Source organism: Acartia tonsa, chromosome 1 (assembly GCF_053477335.1).
Source record: "Acartia tonsa isolate MP-2025a chromosome 1, ASM5347733v1, whole genome shotgun sequence".
In the NCBI taxonomy this organism is placed as follows: Eukaryota; Metazoa; Arthropoda; class Copepoda; order Calanoida; family Acartiidae; genus Acartia; species Acartia tonsa.
The window spans coordinates 23472707-23488936 of NC_137260.1; the positions used below are offsets into that span (position 1 = coordinate 23472707).

The following is a 16230-nucleotide window of genomic DNA, read 5'->3' on the forward strand; positions in this document are numbered from 1 at the left end:
AATTACGTAGGAATCAACTATTTAAAACATATTTTTGGTTTAATTCATGTTAAATAATAGCAATAACCATTTTTAAAACTTCTAGTACCAACAGATACTGTCTAGAACCGTTTAATAGCGTTTTGGAGTGGCAACGAGAATAAGGTGGATATAGGTTTCGTGAATAATTTGTACTATAGATATCCAAAAAATGGCAAAACTGCTGAGCCGCCAGCCGTTAGCCGTTACTTTTCCAACTTTTTGTTCGATTTAGGGAAAATAGACCTACCAAGGATTACTCATGCAAAATTTCAGATTTAAATTCGAATACTAAGTGCCATTTACTCACTGATTACGAGATGGTTGCATTAAAAACCCCTCCCTTTAATAAGACTTCCTATAAAAAAATACTTTCAAAGTATTTTCCACAGCTGAATCATTAAATCATTTTGATGGTGCGCTAAATCAGGGCGCGCCGAATTTCAGCCAATCACAGCTCAGCATTATATGATATGCCGCGCTATGATTGGCTTAAATTCGGCGTGCCCCGATTTAGCGCACCATCACAATGATTTAAAGATTCACCTCACAACTATAACTGTTGAAATACTATAATTTTTTGTCTTGATTATTATTGCATAATTAAGATTTTGTTTACATGTTTAGTTTCAACTTTTATTATTTCAAAAAATAAAATATAGTTTAGTATGTATTTTGCAATTTTTGATATAATTTATTATAAGCGAAGCCTTTTCTATAATTTGAACTGGTCCATCTGTCAGTACATCTTCCGTGGACAGTTACCTCCTGTAAGTTTAAACAGATAAGAACTTTCCTTTTGATTCCAAACTTTGCATGGTGGTTCCTGTAGTAATTAGATACGATTTAGAAAGCGTAGCAACTCTGTAATCATTACTAGAATGTCCGTAAGACCATTTTAAACATGTTACTTTTAACTTTTTTAACAACAGAGGGGGGTGGGGGGGTAAAATGTGGTAACTGGTGCCAGCCACGACATACCAGCAATTTTATTTTGGGTGCTACTTCCTTAGCTTTAGAGATGATGGGGTAAAATCTTTTTGGTTGTGTCAATCATTTCAGACCATGTTATTTTTAGTAGCAAAGCTACTCTATAATTCACTTTGTCCGTCAGTCCGTCCGTAACGCTGTGGGGGAAATGGAATTTACTCAGCTCCTATAAAAGATAGAATGCTGAAATTTTTTGACAACATTTCCATCATTAAAGAGCTCAATTGACTATAAAACATCATTGGCGGTCGGACTGCTTTTTAGCAGGTTTTAGGCTATTTTTATATGTTTTACATTTTTCTCCATATCTTCAGTGTTTATAATCCGATTTTCTAAATTTTTTCAGTCAATAGATATCAAAATTTAATTTCCTGTCTTTTAAAGAAAACAACCATGACGGCCAGACTGCCGTTTTAGCAGGTTTTAGGCCGTTTTTTAAATTTTTCACATTTTTCTCCAAGTCTTCAGTGTTTATGGTCCGATTTACAAAAATTTTTCAGTTATAGATATCAATATTAAATTTCCAGTCTTTTAAAGAAAACAACCATGATGGCCAGACTGCCTTTTAGCAGGTTTTAGGCTATTTTCATATTTTTAACATTTTTCTCCATATCTTCAGTGTATATGGTCCGATTTTTGAAATTTTTTAAGTTAAGGATATAAAAATTAAATTTTCTGTCGTTTTAAGAAAACAACCATACCGGCCAGACTGCCTTTTATCAGGTTTTTGGCTATTTTTATATGTTTTACATATTTCCCCATATCTTTGTTTTTTTTATCTAATTTTAAAACTTTTTTGGGATATCAATATCAAAATAATTTTTCCCATTGTTATGTGCATCTTTATGTAATTTACTTTGACCATCGTCATCATACAAAATAAAATAAGTTTTCGTGTTTATTTATCCAATTAATCTATTCTTGATTTAAATAAATACCCTTTAAATCTACTTGTACGCATTCCCATCTACGATTTTTTGTGCTTTGCTACATAGGGATGTTGTCATCCTTGTTTTAAAAAAATTTACCCTTACAAATTCTCGTTTATCAAAGTATATCTTAAATTCAGTTCTTCTTCTGTGCTTTTAAGATATTAAAACAAAATCTTTTTAGGACGGTCTGTTTAATATTTTTTAATAAAAAAACGCGATGGTACCACCGCTCCCGCCGTTTTCCGCCGCCTCAAAAAAAGTTGTAATGCATTTCTCACAGAATTAGGCAATTAGGAATCATTTGAGACCATGTTATTTTTTATTTTATTTTTCCCCTTACAAGCAACCCTGCGGGGACTTTCAAATTCTTGTTAATCAAGGTATATCTTAAATTCAGTGCTTCTCCTATGCTTTTAAAAATATTGAAACAGTACCGCCGCCGTTTTTAGAAAGATATTAAAACTTGTGGTAATTAGTGATACAAAAAGATTTTACCCAATTATCTCTAAAACTAAGGGAGTTGCACCCAAAATAAAATTGCTGGTATGTCGTGGCACAAGTCACCACATTTCACCCCCCCCCCCCCCACCTTTCTATGTGATAAAATTATCCAATTGATCTGATTTTTGGAATACTGATTCCTAGGACAACAAAGTAAATGTTATAAGTGAACCATCTCTATAATAAATTACTAAAAAAGTAAGTACCTATGTCCTTAAATTATATCCTGTATCACAGCAGTTTTTTAACAAATTTACGTATAATTTTTTTAGACTTATACATTTATATTCTAATTTTCAGTTCTGACACTCTACAAGTGTAAATGTGCATTTGTCCTAGCGTTTCAATGCTTTGCTTTTATGGTTGTTGTCATCCTTGTTAATAAGAGCGGCGCTACTCTTTTCACTAAAGTTTGGGGGTAAAATTTGCTTGGGGGGGGGTAATTACCCCCCCTGTAATCTGTTGGCAGAGGTAAATTTGGTTTACCCCCCCAAAATTTACCCCAGGGGTAAAATTTTTGGGGATGGTAATTTAAATTTTATTTACCCCCCCAAAATTGTTTGGGGGGGGGGGTAAAACGAAAAAATTGTTGGGGGTGCCTACGGCAGACACTTGTCTGAATTTTATGTACTTGTCAGTGAAGCTTCAAAAAGTTTTTGGGATGGCTATAGTCGATTTTCCCAACCTAACCCATCATCCCTAAAGGCTATGTGCGTAGCTGCTAGTAACCAAATACTGCAAAAAGGTTTTGTTGCCTTTTCTGAGGAGTTTTAGATAATAAATATTCAGTTGGTCTAGAATAATCAGCTTCATAATTGGTAGCTGAATGTTAAAAGGGGTAGTTGCACAAAGTGCATTTAAACTTGAATTTAGTGAATTTTTTTTCTGTTCAATAGTTTAAACTACATCTATAGAACATAAATTTGAAAGAATTTAAATTTTCTACCAGGTAGTTTTAAAAATATCAACTTAGACTTGAAAATCATATTTTTGGTATATATTCAACATAAACGGCTGTCCTGTTACCCAAAAAACAGCATGATAATTATTTTGTTGGTGCCTAAGGGGGGGAGGAGTTCTGACACATTTGCGTAAACCTGGTATTTAGGCTTTATCTTTGGACTGAGAGGATAGGTTATTAAAGATTAAATCATTCTTATATGATGAATTTTCCAAAGTTTTAAGATTTTTTGGATAGGCCTCCAGGTTCCGGAGCTCCAGGTAGTCTCTGTACAGGTAAAACTGAAAAAAAAAATTTTTAAAGAGTTTGAGATCAACTTATATAACAAAATATGCATGTTCTTTCTTCAAATATGTGAATAAAATTCAAAAAGATGCATATTTTGTTTTATAAGTTGACCTCTAACTCTTAAAAAAAATTTTTTTTTCATTTTTACCTGTCCAGAGACTACCTGGAGGTCTGAAGCTCCGGAACCTGGAGGCCTATTCAAAAAATCATAAAACTTGGGAAAATTCATCATATAAGAATGATTTTATCTTTAATAACCTATCCTCTCAGTCCAAAGATAAAGCCTATATACCAGATTTACGCAAACGTGTCAGAACTCCTCCCCCCTTGATTGATATTTATTGTAATAAAAATAATATTTCACATAATATTCTTATTAGGTACCTACTTTAGTTAGAAATCAGTTTTCTGAAATGCACATCATGCAACTATCTCATGAATTGTAGTCGTAGCACATTACTTGACTTTTTTTGTGCAGTATCCAGTATAGCAAGCTACTATCAGGTTGTTAATGAGAAGCAAGGTTACTCTTTAATTAAAAATGTCAGAAGGTGCAGCTTAACAGACATGCAAATTTAAACACATCCATGTAATAGTTAGTTTTTCTAAAACAAGGATGGCAACATCCATAAAAGCGAAGCACTGAAACGGTAGGACAAACGGACATTAACACTTGTATAGTGTCAGAACTGAATAATCATAATATAAATGTATAAGAGTCAAAGCAAAATTGTAAGTAAATTTGTTGAAAAACTGCTTGATTCAGGATAATATTTATGGACATACTTACATTTTTAGAACTTGATTATAGAGTTGCTTCGCTGATTACATTATACTTTGTTGTCCCAGGAATCAATATACCAAAAATCTGATCAATCGGATGATTAGATCACATAAAAATTTGTTGTTAATAAAAGTAAAAAAATCAACATGTTTAAAATGGACGTACGGACATTTTGGTGATGATTATAGAGTTGCTACGCTTTCTAAATCGTACCTAACTATTAAAGGAATCACCATGCAAAATTTGAAATCGATAGGACAATTCTAACATGCCTAAATTAACGAAAAAAGCTATCCGTTACGGACGGACGTACGGACGGACCGACCCTAATTATAGAAAAGCTTCGCTTTTAAAAAAGGCAATTACCAAGGAAGTAATCATCTTTTACTAACATTCTTATGACGGATTTCGTGATTATTTTGGTAGAGTAGTAACTTGTGATATCAGGTAAGCGTTGAGTGCAAATATAAGATGAACTTTAAGTTTGTCTTAAATAATTATAAATTTTGTCTAAATTAGAAAACGCAAAAAAATGTCAAAAGAAAAACCTGCTAAAAAGCAGTCCGACCATCATGAATGTTTTATAGTTAATTATGCTCTAAAATAATTGCAATGTTGACCCTTAACTGTTCACCATTTGTAAGGTTTCTTTGCTTGGATACACCTCACAAGTTTATATCCTTTCTTCAGGAATTTTCCCCTCTATAGGACATAAACGACCCTTCATTTTAACAGGCGGAAATAAAGTTAGGTATTAACAAGGATGACAACATCCATAAGTAGCGAAGCACAAACAAATCATGGATAAGAAATTGGCAAAAGAGATTTTAAAAACATTTGTTGAAATCAATCATAGATATTTGATGAAAAATTATGAAACCTCCCTCAAGTATTTTATAATTTTGTATCATGACCGACAGACTGACTGTTAAAAGTAAATTACTTTTGGGATGCTCTGAATAACGTGGTATAATTATAAAAAAATTTGAACATTAGACTTGGAACACCAGGAAATGCGTAAAATATAAAAATAACCAAAAACCTTCTAAAAGTTTCGACTACATATATAAAAACCCCTTAGAACGGCCGGAAATGTAATCTTGACAACCTTATCTAAAAAATTTGAAAATCAGATCACAAACACCACACTTAGATATGGGGGGAATTGTAAAAAAAATTAAAAATAGCCAAAAACCAGGCCGATCGCCATTGATGTTTTATGGTTTATTATGCTCATTAATATTGGGGATGTTGACAATCTACTAATTATAGAGAAGCTTCGCTACTAAAAAGTAATGTGAAAGGGGTCTATGCACGAACGAGATCAAGTGATTATCGGCAAATTCTGGAAACAGTGATGTAAGCATCTTTAATTTCAATTCAATCAAGGTTTGAGCAATATCATTTCCTTAAAGTTAAGCTTTTTGGTCCAACAAACAATTTAAGTACCCAGTTTAAATGTATACAAGTCTAGTAAAAATATCCTATTATACATCATTTATCATGCTAAAAAAAAGAATTATCCCTGTTGCTAAGTTAATGATTAATATTAAAAGAGTGCATTGTAAGCATTTCAACTCGTTACCCAAATATTTAAAAAAGACTTCCCTTGACCAGTCTAGCGGTTAGAGGTCCTTCGCTATACACAGACAAGACATCCTGGTACTTTTATATAAGGGACTTATGAAAGGGGAATTAATGAAGTAGACCCTCCACTTTGATTTTAGTTTGAAATCAAAATTAAAATTTTTTATTGGTATCTTTTTTTTCAATTGGCTATCTCCTGGGAGTTGCATTATACACAAAAATAGTTATTAACATTTTCGGGACCTATAAGAAGCTAATTGCAAAGAAGAACTACTCAATTCAGCAGTAAGCAAAATTCTTAGGTACACACAGACAAACATTGCTTTACTTTTATTTAATGATGGCACAAGTAAAAATATATTTAATAAGTTTTTAACTTTATTTTATTAGCTTTCGGGAAAAATAAAAAATACATTTTCATAATGGCAATACATATTTTGATACAATATTAAAAAACAGAGGCATCATAAAAATCCAAAAAAATCTAGGTTCTTGTATGATATTGAAAAGTCTCTTTTTCTAAGGCGTGTTCATTAACTTATCCCTGTGTTGAATAGAGATCTCGTAATCTAACTAACCAGGACACTTTAAGATTAATTTATGTGTTAACAAATTATGATCATTTTAATTAGTTTTCAGTCAAAATAATAAAATAAACAAACAAGTTTTCTTAAAATAACATCAACAAGATTTATAAACAGATTTAACTTTCTCATTTATTATCTTTTATTTATCATTTCTTAATGACAGCAAAATGTCACAGTATTGCAGAAACATTCATTGAACAAAAATATCGCTTATCAGCTTATTATCACTTCAGATTATTTATCACTTCAAATGTATTCAAATAATTTGTTTTATGTTTTTAGCACTGTCCAAGAGACAAAGTTGTCTGCAATCTGCCTTCGAAAATTAATCTGAAAATAAAAATAATTATAAATTTTTCGTAACTTAAGAATATAAATCAAATAACAATTACGTCCAACCAGCAGTACTTATTGGGACGGTAGGAAGTGCTATAATAAAGAAAGAGTGACAGCTAAAATCTAGCAGAATAAAGTAACAGAATGTTTGTCTGTCTTTCTGTTTGTACCGAAGGATCTTGCTAACTGCTAAACCTATATGGTTCTCCTTTCAGGGTAGCTTCTCATAGGTCCTGGGAAGGTTTATAACTATATTGGGGTAGGGTAACACTACCCTACCAAGAGAATTTGATTAAATAAGAGACAACACCCTGCCTCCAACCCCCCCCCCCCTTAAAGAAAAATGAAGTAATAAGAACATCTTTTTTGATTATAACTTTATTCAATTACCTTATATGATAATGTGTATGCTGTTAACTAATACTGATGGCTCGGCTGTGTTACTGATTTTATAAATCAAATAAAATTTATGTCATTATTCCTGAAACAAAAATAGTTGTAATTCATTGTGATACGACTAAATATTATGAATCCTTATACTAAAGTAACAGGATGTCTCTTTGTGTGTTTGTTTGTACCGAAGGATCTCGCTAACCGCTGAACCGATTGGGTTCTCCTTAACAGGGTAGCTTCTCATAGCTTCCGGGAAGGTTTATAACTATTATGGGGGAGGGTACCACCACCCTCCCAAGAGAAATTAAAAAAATCTAAATTGTTTTTACGTTTCTCGATTTAACAAAGAGATTCCAACGCAACATAAACGTCAACCTAACACAGACATATTTTAAATATAAATAAAAACATTTAAAGTGCCACTGGAGGCCTCTAGGGGTTTAGCCGCTAGTAAATGTATATAGAGGTTTCACTATGTTATTTTTTTGGAGGGGGGTCTTGGGCAAGGATAAAATTGGAATGCATTTTTTTCTGTTTTATCAGGCAATAACCTAAAATTAAAGTAATTGTAAACTTTTACAACTTTTGAAAATTAAAAATCTTATATATTAAAATTATCCAACACTCGAGAATGCCACAATAAGTAGATAGCAAACACAAAAAAAGAAACATTTTTGTTGTAACCAATTAACAACTGAATGAATTTTTTAATAAGTTTTTAGCTTTTTGTGATTTTTAGGGGCAACAATTTACGGCAAAAATACCATGTCAATTATTTTAGAATTATAGATTTACTTTGCTTACAAAAAAATTTATTTAATTCCCGACAACCAATTAAAGAAAGTAACAGCTGACTAATGTTTACATTTGGTTGCAGAAATCGTCTGCCAGAGTTTCATGTCAACTAATATTGGTCATTTTCTGTCAACTACTTTCCTCCCCCGAATTTGACATTTATTTTAGCTGTTTATCTTCTAAATAAATATTTTGGAGAAAAAATTTCTTTAAGTAGAAAAACATTTTAATTTATTTTAGATGTTTTAGGCCAGATATGCAAAGATTCATGACAATAAATCAAGTATTTTTAGAGGAAAATTTATTAAGATATAAAATAGCTAAAGATAGAGTCCTTAAAAGTTGGGATTTTGGGCTTTAGTAAAAACCTCTCTATATTTTATGCAACGTACAAAGAAACTTAATTTTTTTGAGAGATTTTGATAAGAAAGAAGGGTGTTTTTATTGTAAAAATCGAATCAGTTACAGGCAACCTAAAATTATGACAAAGATGAGATTTTAATTTTGCTTCTAGGCTTTGCATTTTAATTTTGAAAATTTTCGTATGAGCATTGGGATTCTTTCAAAATATTCATGTACTATAAAATGTCATTTTAAAATGTCTATAACTTTTTTATTATTGAAGCTGGAGGCTTCAAATTTTGGGTGTTGGGTCTACTTGTGGCAGTCTTTCAGCAGTTAGAGCGGGGTATTTCTTGCAGGCTTCCTTTAATTTTATTCTTATTGTCAGTACACCAACGGAAAACTTTCCTTAATTTTCATTTATAATCCTATTAATGACTTTCTGTAACAATTCAAAACAGTAACTTGCCATTTTCTGGGTACTGCTAGCATCTACTAACTCAATCAGAAAATTTTACTTACCGTCAGTTACACTATGGTGCATTATTTTGTGATTTTGACCAACCATCTTTTAGTATAACTAGAGTCTCACTAGCATCTATGGCTTTGTTATTCTTAGCTTTTACTTTGTTGTAAACTTGATCCAGCATTTTTCCGCCAAGTTTTATTCTTTCTGGTAGTTTATACTTGGGGTGCAGCTTCTCAACCATATCCTTGATGTATATACTATTAGCTAAATTAAAAGTGTGGTTTGTCATATCTAGTTTATCAGCTTCACCTGCATCAGTTTTAATAGTTGGTTTTAAAATTGATTGCTGCCTGAACCTTGATAATGATGATGCTGTGGAATTGGATGATGAACTACTCATTGAACTAGTTAGCCTACAAATACTCTAAGGAGGATGGCAGTGTAGCTGTTGCTGCTGCATTAGTTTCAGCTCTGTTTTCTTCATCCGCCTGAAGTTGACGTTTTTCAGCTTCAACAAGAGAATCCACATATATACCACAATTTTCTGAATCCTGAATTGAAATAATACCCTATCATTCTTGATTTACAGATAAATGTCAACTAATACAAAGGTTTATTAAATCTTAGGCATTGATGACAGAGAGGGAGGGGAGGGGACCATGGGCTGTTTATTACACTATTTCCCAAAGTATTATAATAACATTTCCTCCTTACTTGTAAGCTTATCAACTTTAGGTTCTTACTTATACTATACTGTATTTTGATTAGTTGGTTTATTAAGTTAAACTGTTTTTAACCTATTTTTAAAACGTATATAAAAAATATACTATGACACCAGTAGAATCAGATTGCAGAGCCTAAATTTGAATAAAATCCCCAATAAACTTTTTTGGGGGGATTTTAATATTAATTTTTACTGTTGCCGTGACCGAAGCAAAAGTTTTTTTTTTATTTAGGTAAAATTCGTAGCTTTTAGATTGTTTTGCTTCATAAATATTGTATTCTGGTATAGAGTAAAATTAGGCCTTATGATTTTACTATAAAAATTCACTAAAAAGTTAATTTTTTATAATATATCAACAAATTAACATTAACATGTTTGTGTTCTCTCACTTATTTTAAAAACATAAAAAATGGCTGTAAAGGGTTAAATGACAACAAATGTTTATGCAATACAACAAATTTATTTTTGTCACATATACAAATGCGTTATAAAATAAGATTATTCAAACTTATTTTTTTAAAATAATTTTAAAAAGAATGTATCTTTTATGTGTATGGTTTTCATTCTTTTCATTTTAATTAAATAAAAGTTATTTAACTACATTGGAAATAAGTCACTTAGTGAAAACACTCTTTTTTTGAATTGTTAGGAATTGAAATAAAACAAGACTTCTTATTGGTTAGATTTCAGAATTATTTGTTTTATTGTAAATGTTAGATTTTTCAATGAAATTAATTGTTTTGGAAAAAAAAATTATTTCCAATGAACAGAGTAATGTTTTTTTTTATTGTATCAATATAAAGTGAATTATATAAAAATGTTCTGTAAGCCACAATATTACCCGAAGTAAAAAAAGAGCTTTTGCTCCGGTCAATATGATTACAGCAACACTAAAAATTAATTTTTAAATCCCCCCAAAAAAGTTTATTGGGGACTTAATTCAAATTTGGGCTCTGCAGTCTGATTCTATAGGTGTCCTAGTATATTTTTGACCCCCCATTCAAAAATAGGTTAAACACAGTTTAAGTGATATTTTAACGTTCTGATATTATTTTAATTTCCTAAATGATTCTACAAGCGTGTTTATTTGTCTAAAACAGCTTTATCACAGTGCCTGCACTTGAGACCCTTATCATTTCCCTTCTCTAACTCTGGACATGCTGATCTTAGGTTTCTTTGCTTTTACGAAATCTTTCTTAAAACTTCTCTATATATGCTATATTTAAGGCTGAATTTCCGTGACCTTATCAAAGCAACTGATAAAATGGCCATTAAACTGTTTTGAACCTATATTTGAAAGGTATATCAAAAATATACTCTATGAGTTGTATCAATGGATTCTCATCAATACGAGTCATGGCGAAGTGACACCTGTAGAATTGAACTGCAGAGCTAAAAATGAGAAGAATAGCCCACAGTGATTTTTATTAGGATTTTAAAGGGAGTGTGAACGTAAAAGTTTCTCATCTGATTATCAAATCTTAACATTTTCTAAGCACATTTCACTACACTGATCAACCAAAAACGTCTTAACAAAAATATCCAGGAATAATGCCTTGATTTTATGGTATTTTGGGAGGGAAAAAGGAAAAAACATGGAAAATCTGAATGTTTTTATTTCTTATAATGTTTGTAGGGATATTTAACGTGTCATATATAGTTGAAACAATTTACTTACTGTTAAGGATTTATTTTATGCTATAAAATTGCCAATTAGTTTTTTTATAACGTAGTAATTAGGTAATAAAGACCTATTTTAAATTCGTTTTATTGACAAAAAAATACCTCACTGTCTACAAAGGGTTGAATCTCATAGGTTATTTAAAATAATGATATCCTTTTTTATTGTGTTGGACAATAAATAACCCACTTTGGAGAATTAGTTTACACTTTTATCAGACGGTTCATAAAGAAATATTGCGTCTTTATTTTTTACAAAGAAGGTGTATCAACTTTTTTTTTTATAGCTAGCCGGTTCTTTTAGTAAGTAGTAGATGTAAAATTTTTCATAGAATTCAGATATGCAATCGGTTTTTTTGTAGACCTCTTATTTTTTAAGTAATTTAAGTTTTTTAAAAAAATAATTAAGTCGGTTTTAAGGTACTAAAACCCGCTAAAATAAAAGAAGAAAATGGCCAGTAAGAACAAAAATAGTAAGATCTTTAATTTGACACCTTACTTTTAAAATTCTGTTGAGTAATTATTGAAAAATCTATTTTTTTAACCTCGGTTTAATAAAAACTTTAGACCTAAATATTTTCTCAAACAGACATAAAAAACATGGGTTCATATATACCTTTAGAATCAGAAAAATATTACGAATCCATTGTAAGCAAAATTAAAAAAAGTAAAAAAATTAAAAAATTAAAAAATGGCCAATTGTATTTTTTGTTCTGGCAACACTATCGTCTTCCCTTTTTTACCCCCTCTTTACCCCCTCTATACCCACTTCCCATTTTTATACTCAATTCAAAAGTTAAGACGTTGCCTGTACAATATAATATGATATTTTCATATAATTCCTTTTATTGTAGTTTATATACTATATTGTAAACTTTTTTTTTCAATTTTGCTTACAATGGATTCGTAATATTTTTCTGATTCTAAAGGTATATATGAACCCATATTTTTTTACTTGTGAAATGATAAAATTGAGTTCAAAGTTTTTATTCTCGTGGGTTTAAAAAAATCGATTTTTTCAATAATTACCTGACAGAATTGAAAAAGTAAGGTGTCAAATTAAAGATCTTACTATTTTTGTTCATAATGGCCATTTTCTTTCTTTTTTTGTTGCATTTTAGTACCTTAAAATCGACTTAATTTTTTTTTTTTTTAAACTTAAATTACTTAAAAAATAAGAGGTCTACAAAAAAACCGATTGCATATCTGAATTCTATGAAAAATTTTACATCTACTACTTACTAAAAGGACCGGCTAGCTATAAAAAAAAAAGTTGATACAACTTCTTTGTAATAAAAGGTGGGCGAGAGATGGGCCATCTAAAGTTAATTGGATAATAATAAAAAACCTGTTTCTGGCTTTGTTATTGTATTTGGTTTTCAATAAAAAATATTGCTTATTTTATCAATTTCTAAGTAACTATACATTGTTTTAAAGCAAGGATTATGTTAAAAGTCAGCTTAACTGTTAGGAAAAATCTAGAACTATGTGAAAAAGTTTAATTTTAGCTATAATGGGAGAAAAAAGCAATTTAATGCACATTTTATATAATACGGAAAATTTCTTCCTTTCCCTGTACCTTATAAAAATCGTCGGAAAAAGCCATTTTTTAAGCAAACAAAAGCGCGTTTTGCTCAATCTGTGAGATATTATGAATGAGATGATGTTAAGATTTGATATTAAGATGAGAAAAATTTACGTTCACAGTCCCTTTAAAGTTTATTTTTTACTATGGATTAAGAAAATTTTACTGAATCGTGAACTGTCTTTTCTTTTTGGGTTAAATTATTGCTTCAAAGCATTTTTCTTCATAATATGATAAAAAGATAATGACAGTAAAAATTGCTCTTTTCATTTTATATTGATAATTATCCATTAAAAGTTAAATATGTAGAATATATCTTTGAATTAACATAAAAACTATGAGGATTCAGCATTAACCAATGACAAAGCCAGAAATCTTTAAATTTTAAATTGTGTTTTCACAAAGTGACTTATTTCCAATATAATAGAATAACTTTTATTTAATTAAAATGAAAAGAATGAAAACTATACACATTAAAGGTACATACTGTTAAAAAATAATTTTGAATAATCTTATTTTATATCATAATTGTAAATGTGAAAAAGATTTATTTGTTGTATTGCATAAACATTTATTATTTTACAAATTTAGTCCTCTACAGCCGACTTATGTGTTTTAATGTATAATAGACATGAAACATTTTTATGTTAATTCCTTGATATATTGTAAAGAATTAATTTTTAATTAGTTTTGATAGATAAAATCAAAATACCTAACTTTACTATATACTAGCATACAATATTTATGAAGCAAGACACTCTAAAAGCTGAGCATTTTACCCACTAAAGAAAGAAAAATCACGATTTAGTAAAATTTATTCAATCCATAGTAAAAAATAAACTTTAAACTCCTAATAAAAATCCATGTGGGCAATTGTTCTCATTTTTGGCTTTGCAGTATGATTCTGCAGGTGTCAGAGTATATTTTTGATATACTTTTCAAAAATAGGTTAAAACAGTTTAATTAACTCCCTTCAGGAGTGGTTGTTTGAAGAACTAAAAAAAGAAAACTTGTTTAAAATTTTAAATAAATAATCTTTGCTTTTCTTGTCATGATTATGCGTTGACTCTTAGGGGATGAAAATTGAACTTGAAATTTTTAAATCTAATTTTCTCAAAAAACCCTTGTTAGAATATTTTGAAAATTTTAGGATTAAATCTTGATATAAATGTCTAAAACTTTTGTTTTCTTTTTATAGAGCACACAGTTTTCGTTTTCCATTTACACTTCAAGAAAGATGTGCCTACTCATTACATTTTCCTCTTCGTCATCTGACATGTTTAGAGGTTAAAATTTCAAGTCTGAAAATACATCTCATGTTTGAAATGAAAATAAGGATAAAAAATTAAATACATAGAGCATGAAACTAAAAATATTATTAAGATACCTATAGTGAAATAATATTTTGAAAGCACTCATTAATCTAAATGTTTAAAAAGTAGTAAGGTTTTTTTTCTGTCCATTAAGATCTCACTAATCACTTCATAGGTAAAGTTCTTCATTGTAGGAAAGCTGCAAATACTCTGCAGCATGATGAGCTTTAAAGCCTTGAAATGGTTCCAAGCTGTATTTCTGATGTCTCTTTTTCCCTCTTAATATACAGAGCCAAGATGCTAAAAAATAAGTCTACTAAATCCTGAACTAAACACCATATGATATTTCAGAATATTTGCCTAGGTATATATGCCAAGAATTATTACAGTCTGCGTTACGGACGCTCAGACCCTCATTATAGAAATGCTTTGCCTTTAAAATAATTACCTTTTTTTCAGGAAAGGGAAAGAAGAGCAAGAAAGAGGAAAGCTAAATCAATTATTTTAATCTTAATTTGAATTAAACATAATTTTAGCAACCTATAACGGTCAGTCGGACGGACCGGACGTTTGATAAACATAAAAAAATAGTAGCTTAATCAAAGTTTTCCTTATTGATAAATGTTACAGTAGAAGTAAAGTAGTTCTAGAAACCGTGGGCACGGACGGCCGTTTGATATAATAGACTAGATGTACTAATAAAAATCACAAACATAATAAAACGAGTCATGGTTAATTATAGTTGCCTTATTAGTTTTACTAGCGGCTACGCCCCTAGAGGCCTCTAGTGACACTTTAAATGTTTGATTTTTTTAAAGGAAAATAATAAGATACCTATCTATGTTGTGCTCAAGTCTCTGCGTAATAAAAATTGGGTGGGTGGTGATACCCTCCCCCTAAATAGTTATTAACCTTACCGGGACCTATAAAAAGCTACTCTGTTACGGAGAACTCGATTGGTTAAGCGGTTTGCGAGATCCTTCGGTACAGACAGAAGACAAACACACTTCCTGTTACTTTATTATAAGGATTTATGTTAAAGTAGAATTAATTCTAGTAACCTTTAACGGCGGGACGGACGGACATATGATATAATATATTAGCTTTGCTATTAGAAATAAGCCTAGTTTAAAAACAAGAATATTCGTGTAGACATAGTTGAATTAGCTTAACGTTAAAACAGGACTCAGATAATAATGAAGAAAACGTAGAACCTAAACAAGAATCCAAGGGGAAAGGAAAGGGCAAGGGCAAAAGAAAATCCAAGGTAATGTATATTTATTAGTTTTGTAATCTTTTGGCTGCGGACAGACCAAAGAAGTCAGCTTTTAATTCCCTTTTCTGTGTCTGGGCATTCTTTTGTGGTTTGTATAATGCATCCGCGAAAAAGATATTAAGAGCATGATAAAGTATATTCGCCTACTTTTCCGTAGAAAAGGGGACTATCCTAGGTTTGTATAAAGTAATAAATTTTTTTTTGTCTGTAACGAAGGATCTCACTAACCTATGAACCGATTTAGTTCTCCTTTTCAAAGATTCTTCAAATATGTCCCAGGGTGGTTTTAGGCTATTTAATTTCCAGATTTATGTCTTGGGATGGTTTTAAGCCATTTTTTGCCCTTTCCTACCTCTTGAAATATAGAGCCCCGAGATGCTAGGGGCGCAGCCGCTAGTGTACAAACAAAGCAAATGATTCTAAGCACCTTCCAGTATTGATTTTAAATGTTTTTTGGTGAATATACTAAGGTTATGTTTTTTAACGTTGTATCAATTGAAAAAAATTATATTTCACCATGGTTTTCTATAAATAAAACTTTGAAATGTTAAGCATTTTTGACGAAATATTATCTAATGTTTTATTGAGTTAAAAACTTCAAATAAAATAATATGCCAAAACATAATCAAATTCTATGAATTAAGAAAGTACATGCACTAATTAAACTGT

General features: G+C 30.4%; 1 protein-coding gene and 2 long non-coding RNA genes across 15 annotated transcripts in view; 2 read left to right on the forward strand and 1 right to left on the reverse strand.

Annotated features, from left to right (window-relative positions):
• LOC145315287 (uncharacterized) overlaps nt 1-16230 on the forward strand; it is a 51087-nt gene that overhangs the window by 30828 nt on the left and 4029 nt on the right. For all 13 annotated transcript variants that reach the window (XR_013878011.1, XR_013878013.1, XR_013878016.1 and 10 more), the window contains exons 5-6: nt 14745-14768; nt 15467-15552. Coding sequence is in view for 2 of the 13 variants with exons in the window: in XM_080155342.1 (XP_080011468.1) it covers nt 14745-14768; nt 15467-15552 (110 nt within the window). In the remaining 11 variants the exon portion in view is untranslated. The remainder of the gene's footprint in view (nt 1-14744; nt 14769-15466; nt 15553-16230) is intronic.
• On the forward strand, nt 361-691 carry LOC145315279 (uncharacterized). The gene is made up of 2 exons (XR_013878005.1): nt 361-434; nt 559-691. It is a non-coding gene; the product is annotated as an uncharacterized LOC145315279 (long non-coding RNA).
• LOC145332630 (uncharacterized) lies at nt 6936-7467 on the reverse strand. Its single transcript, XR_013884245.1, has 2 exons — nt 7375-7467; nt 6936-6978 (listed from the first exon to the last, which is right to left on the reverse strand). It is a non-coding gene; the product is annotated as an uncharacterized LOC145332630 (long non-coding RNA).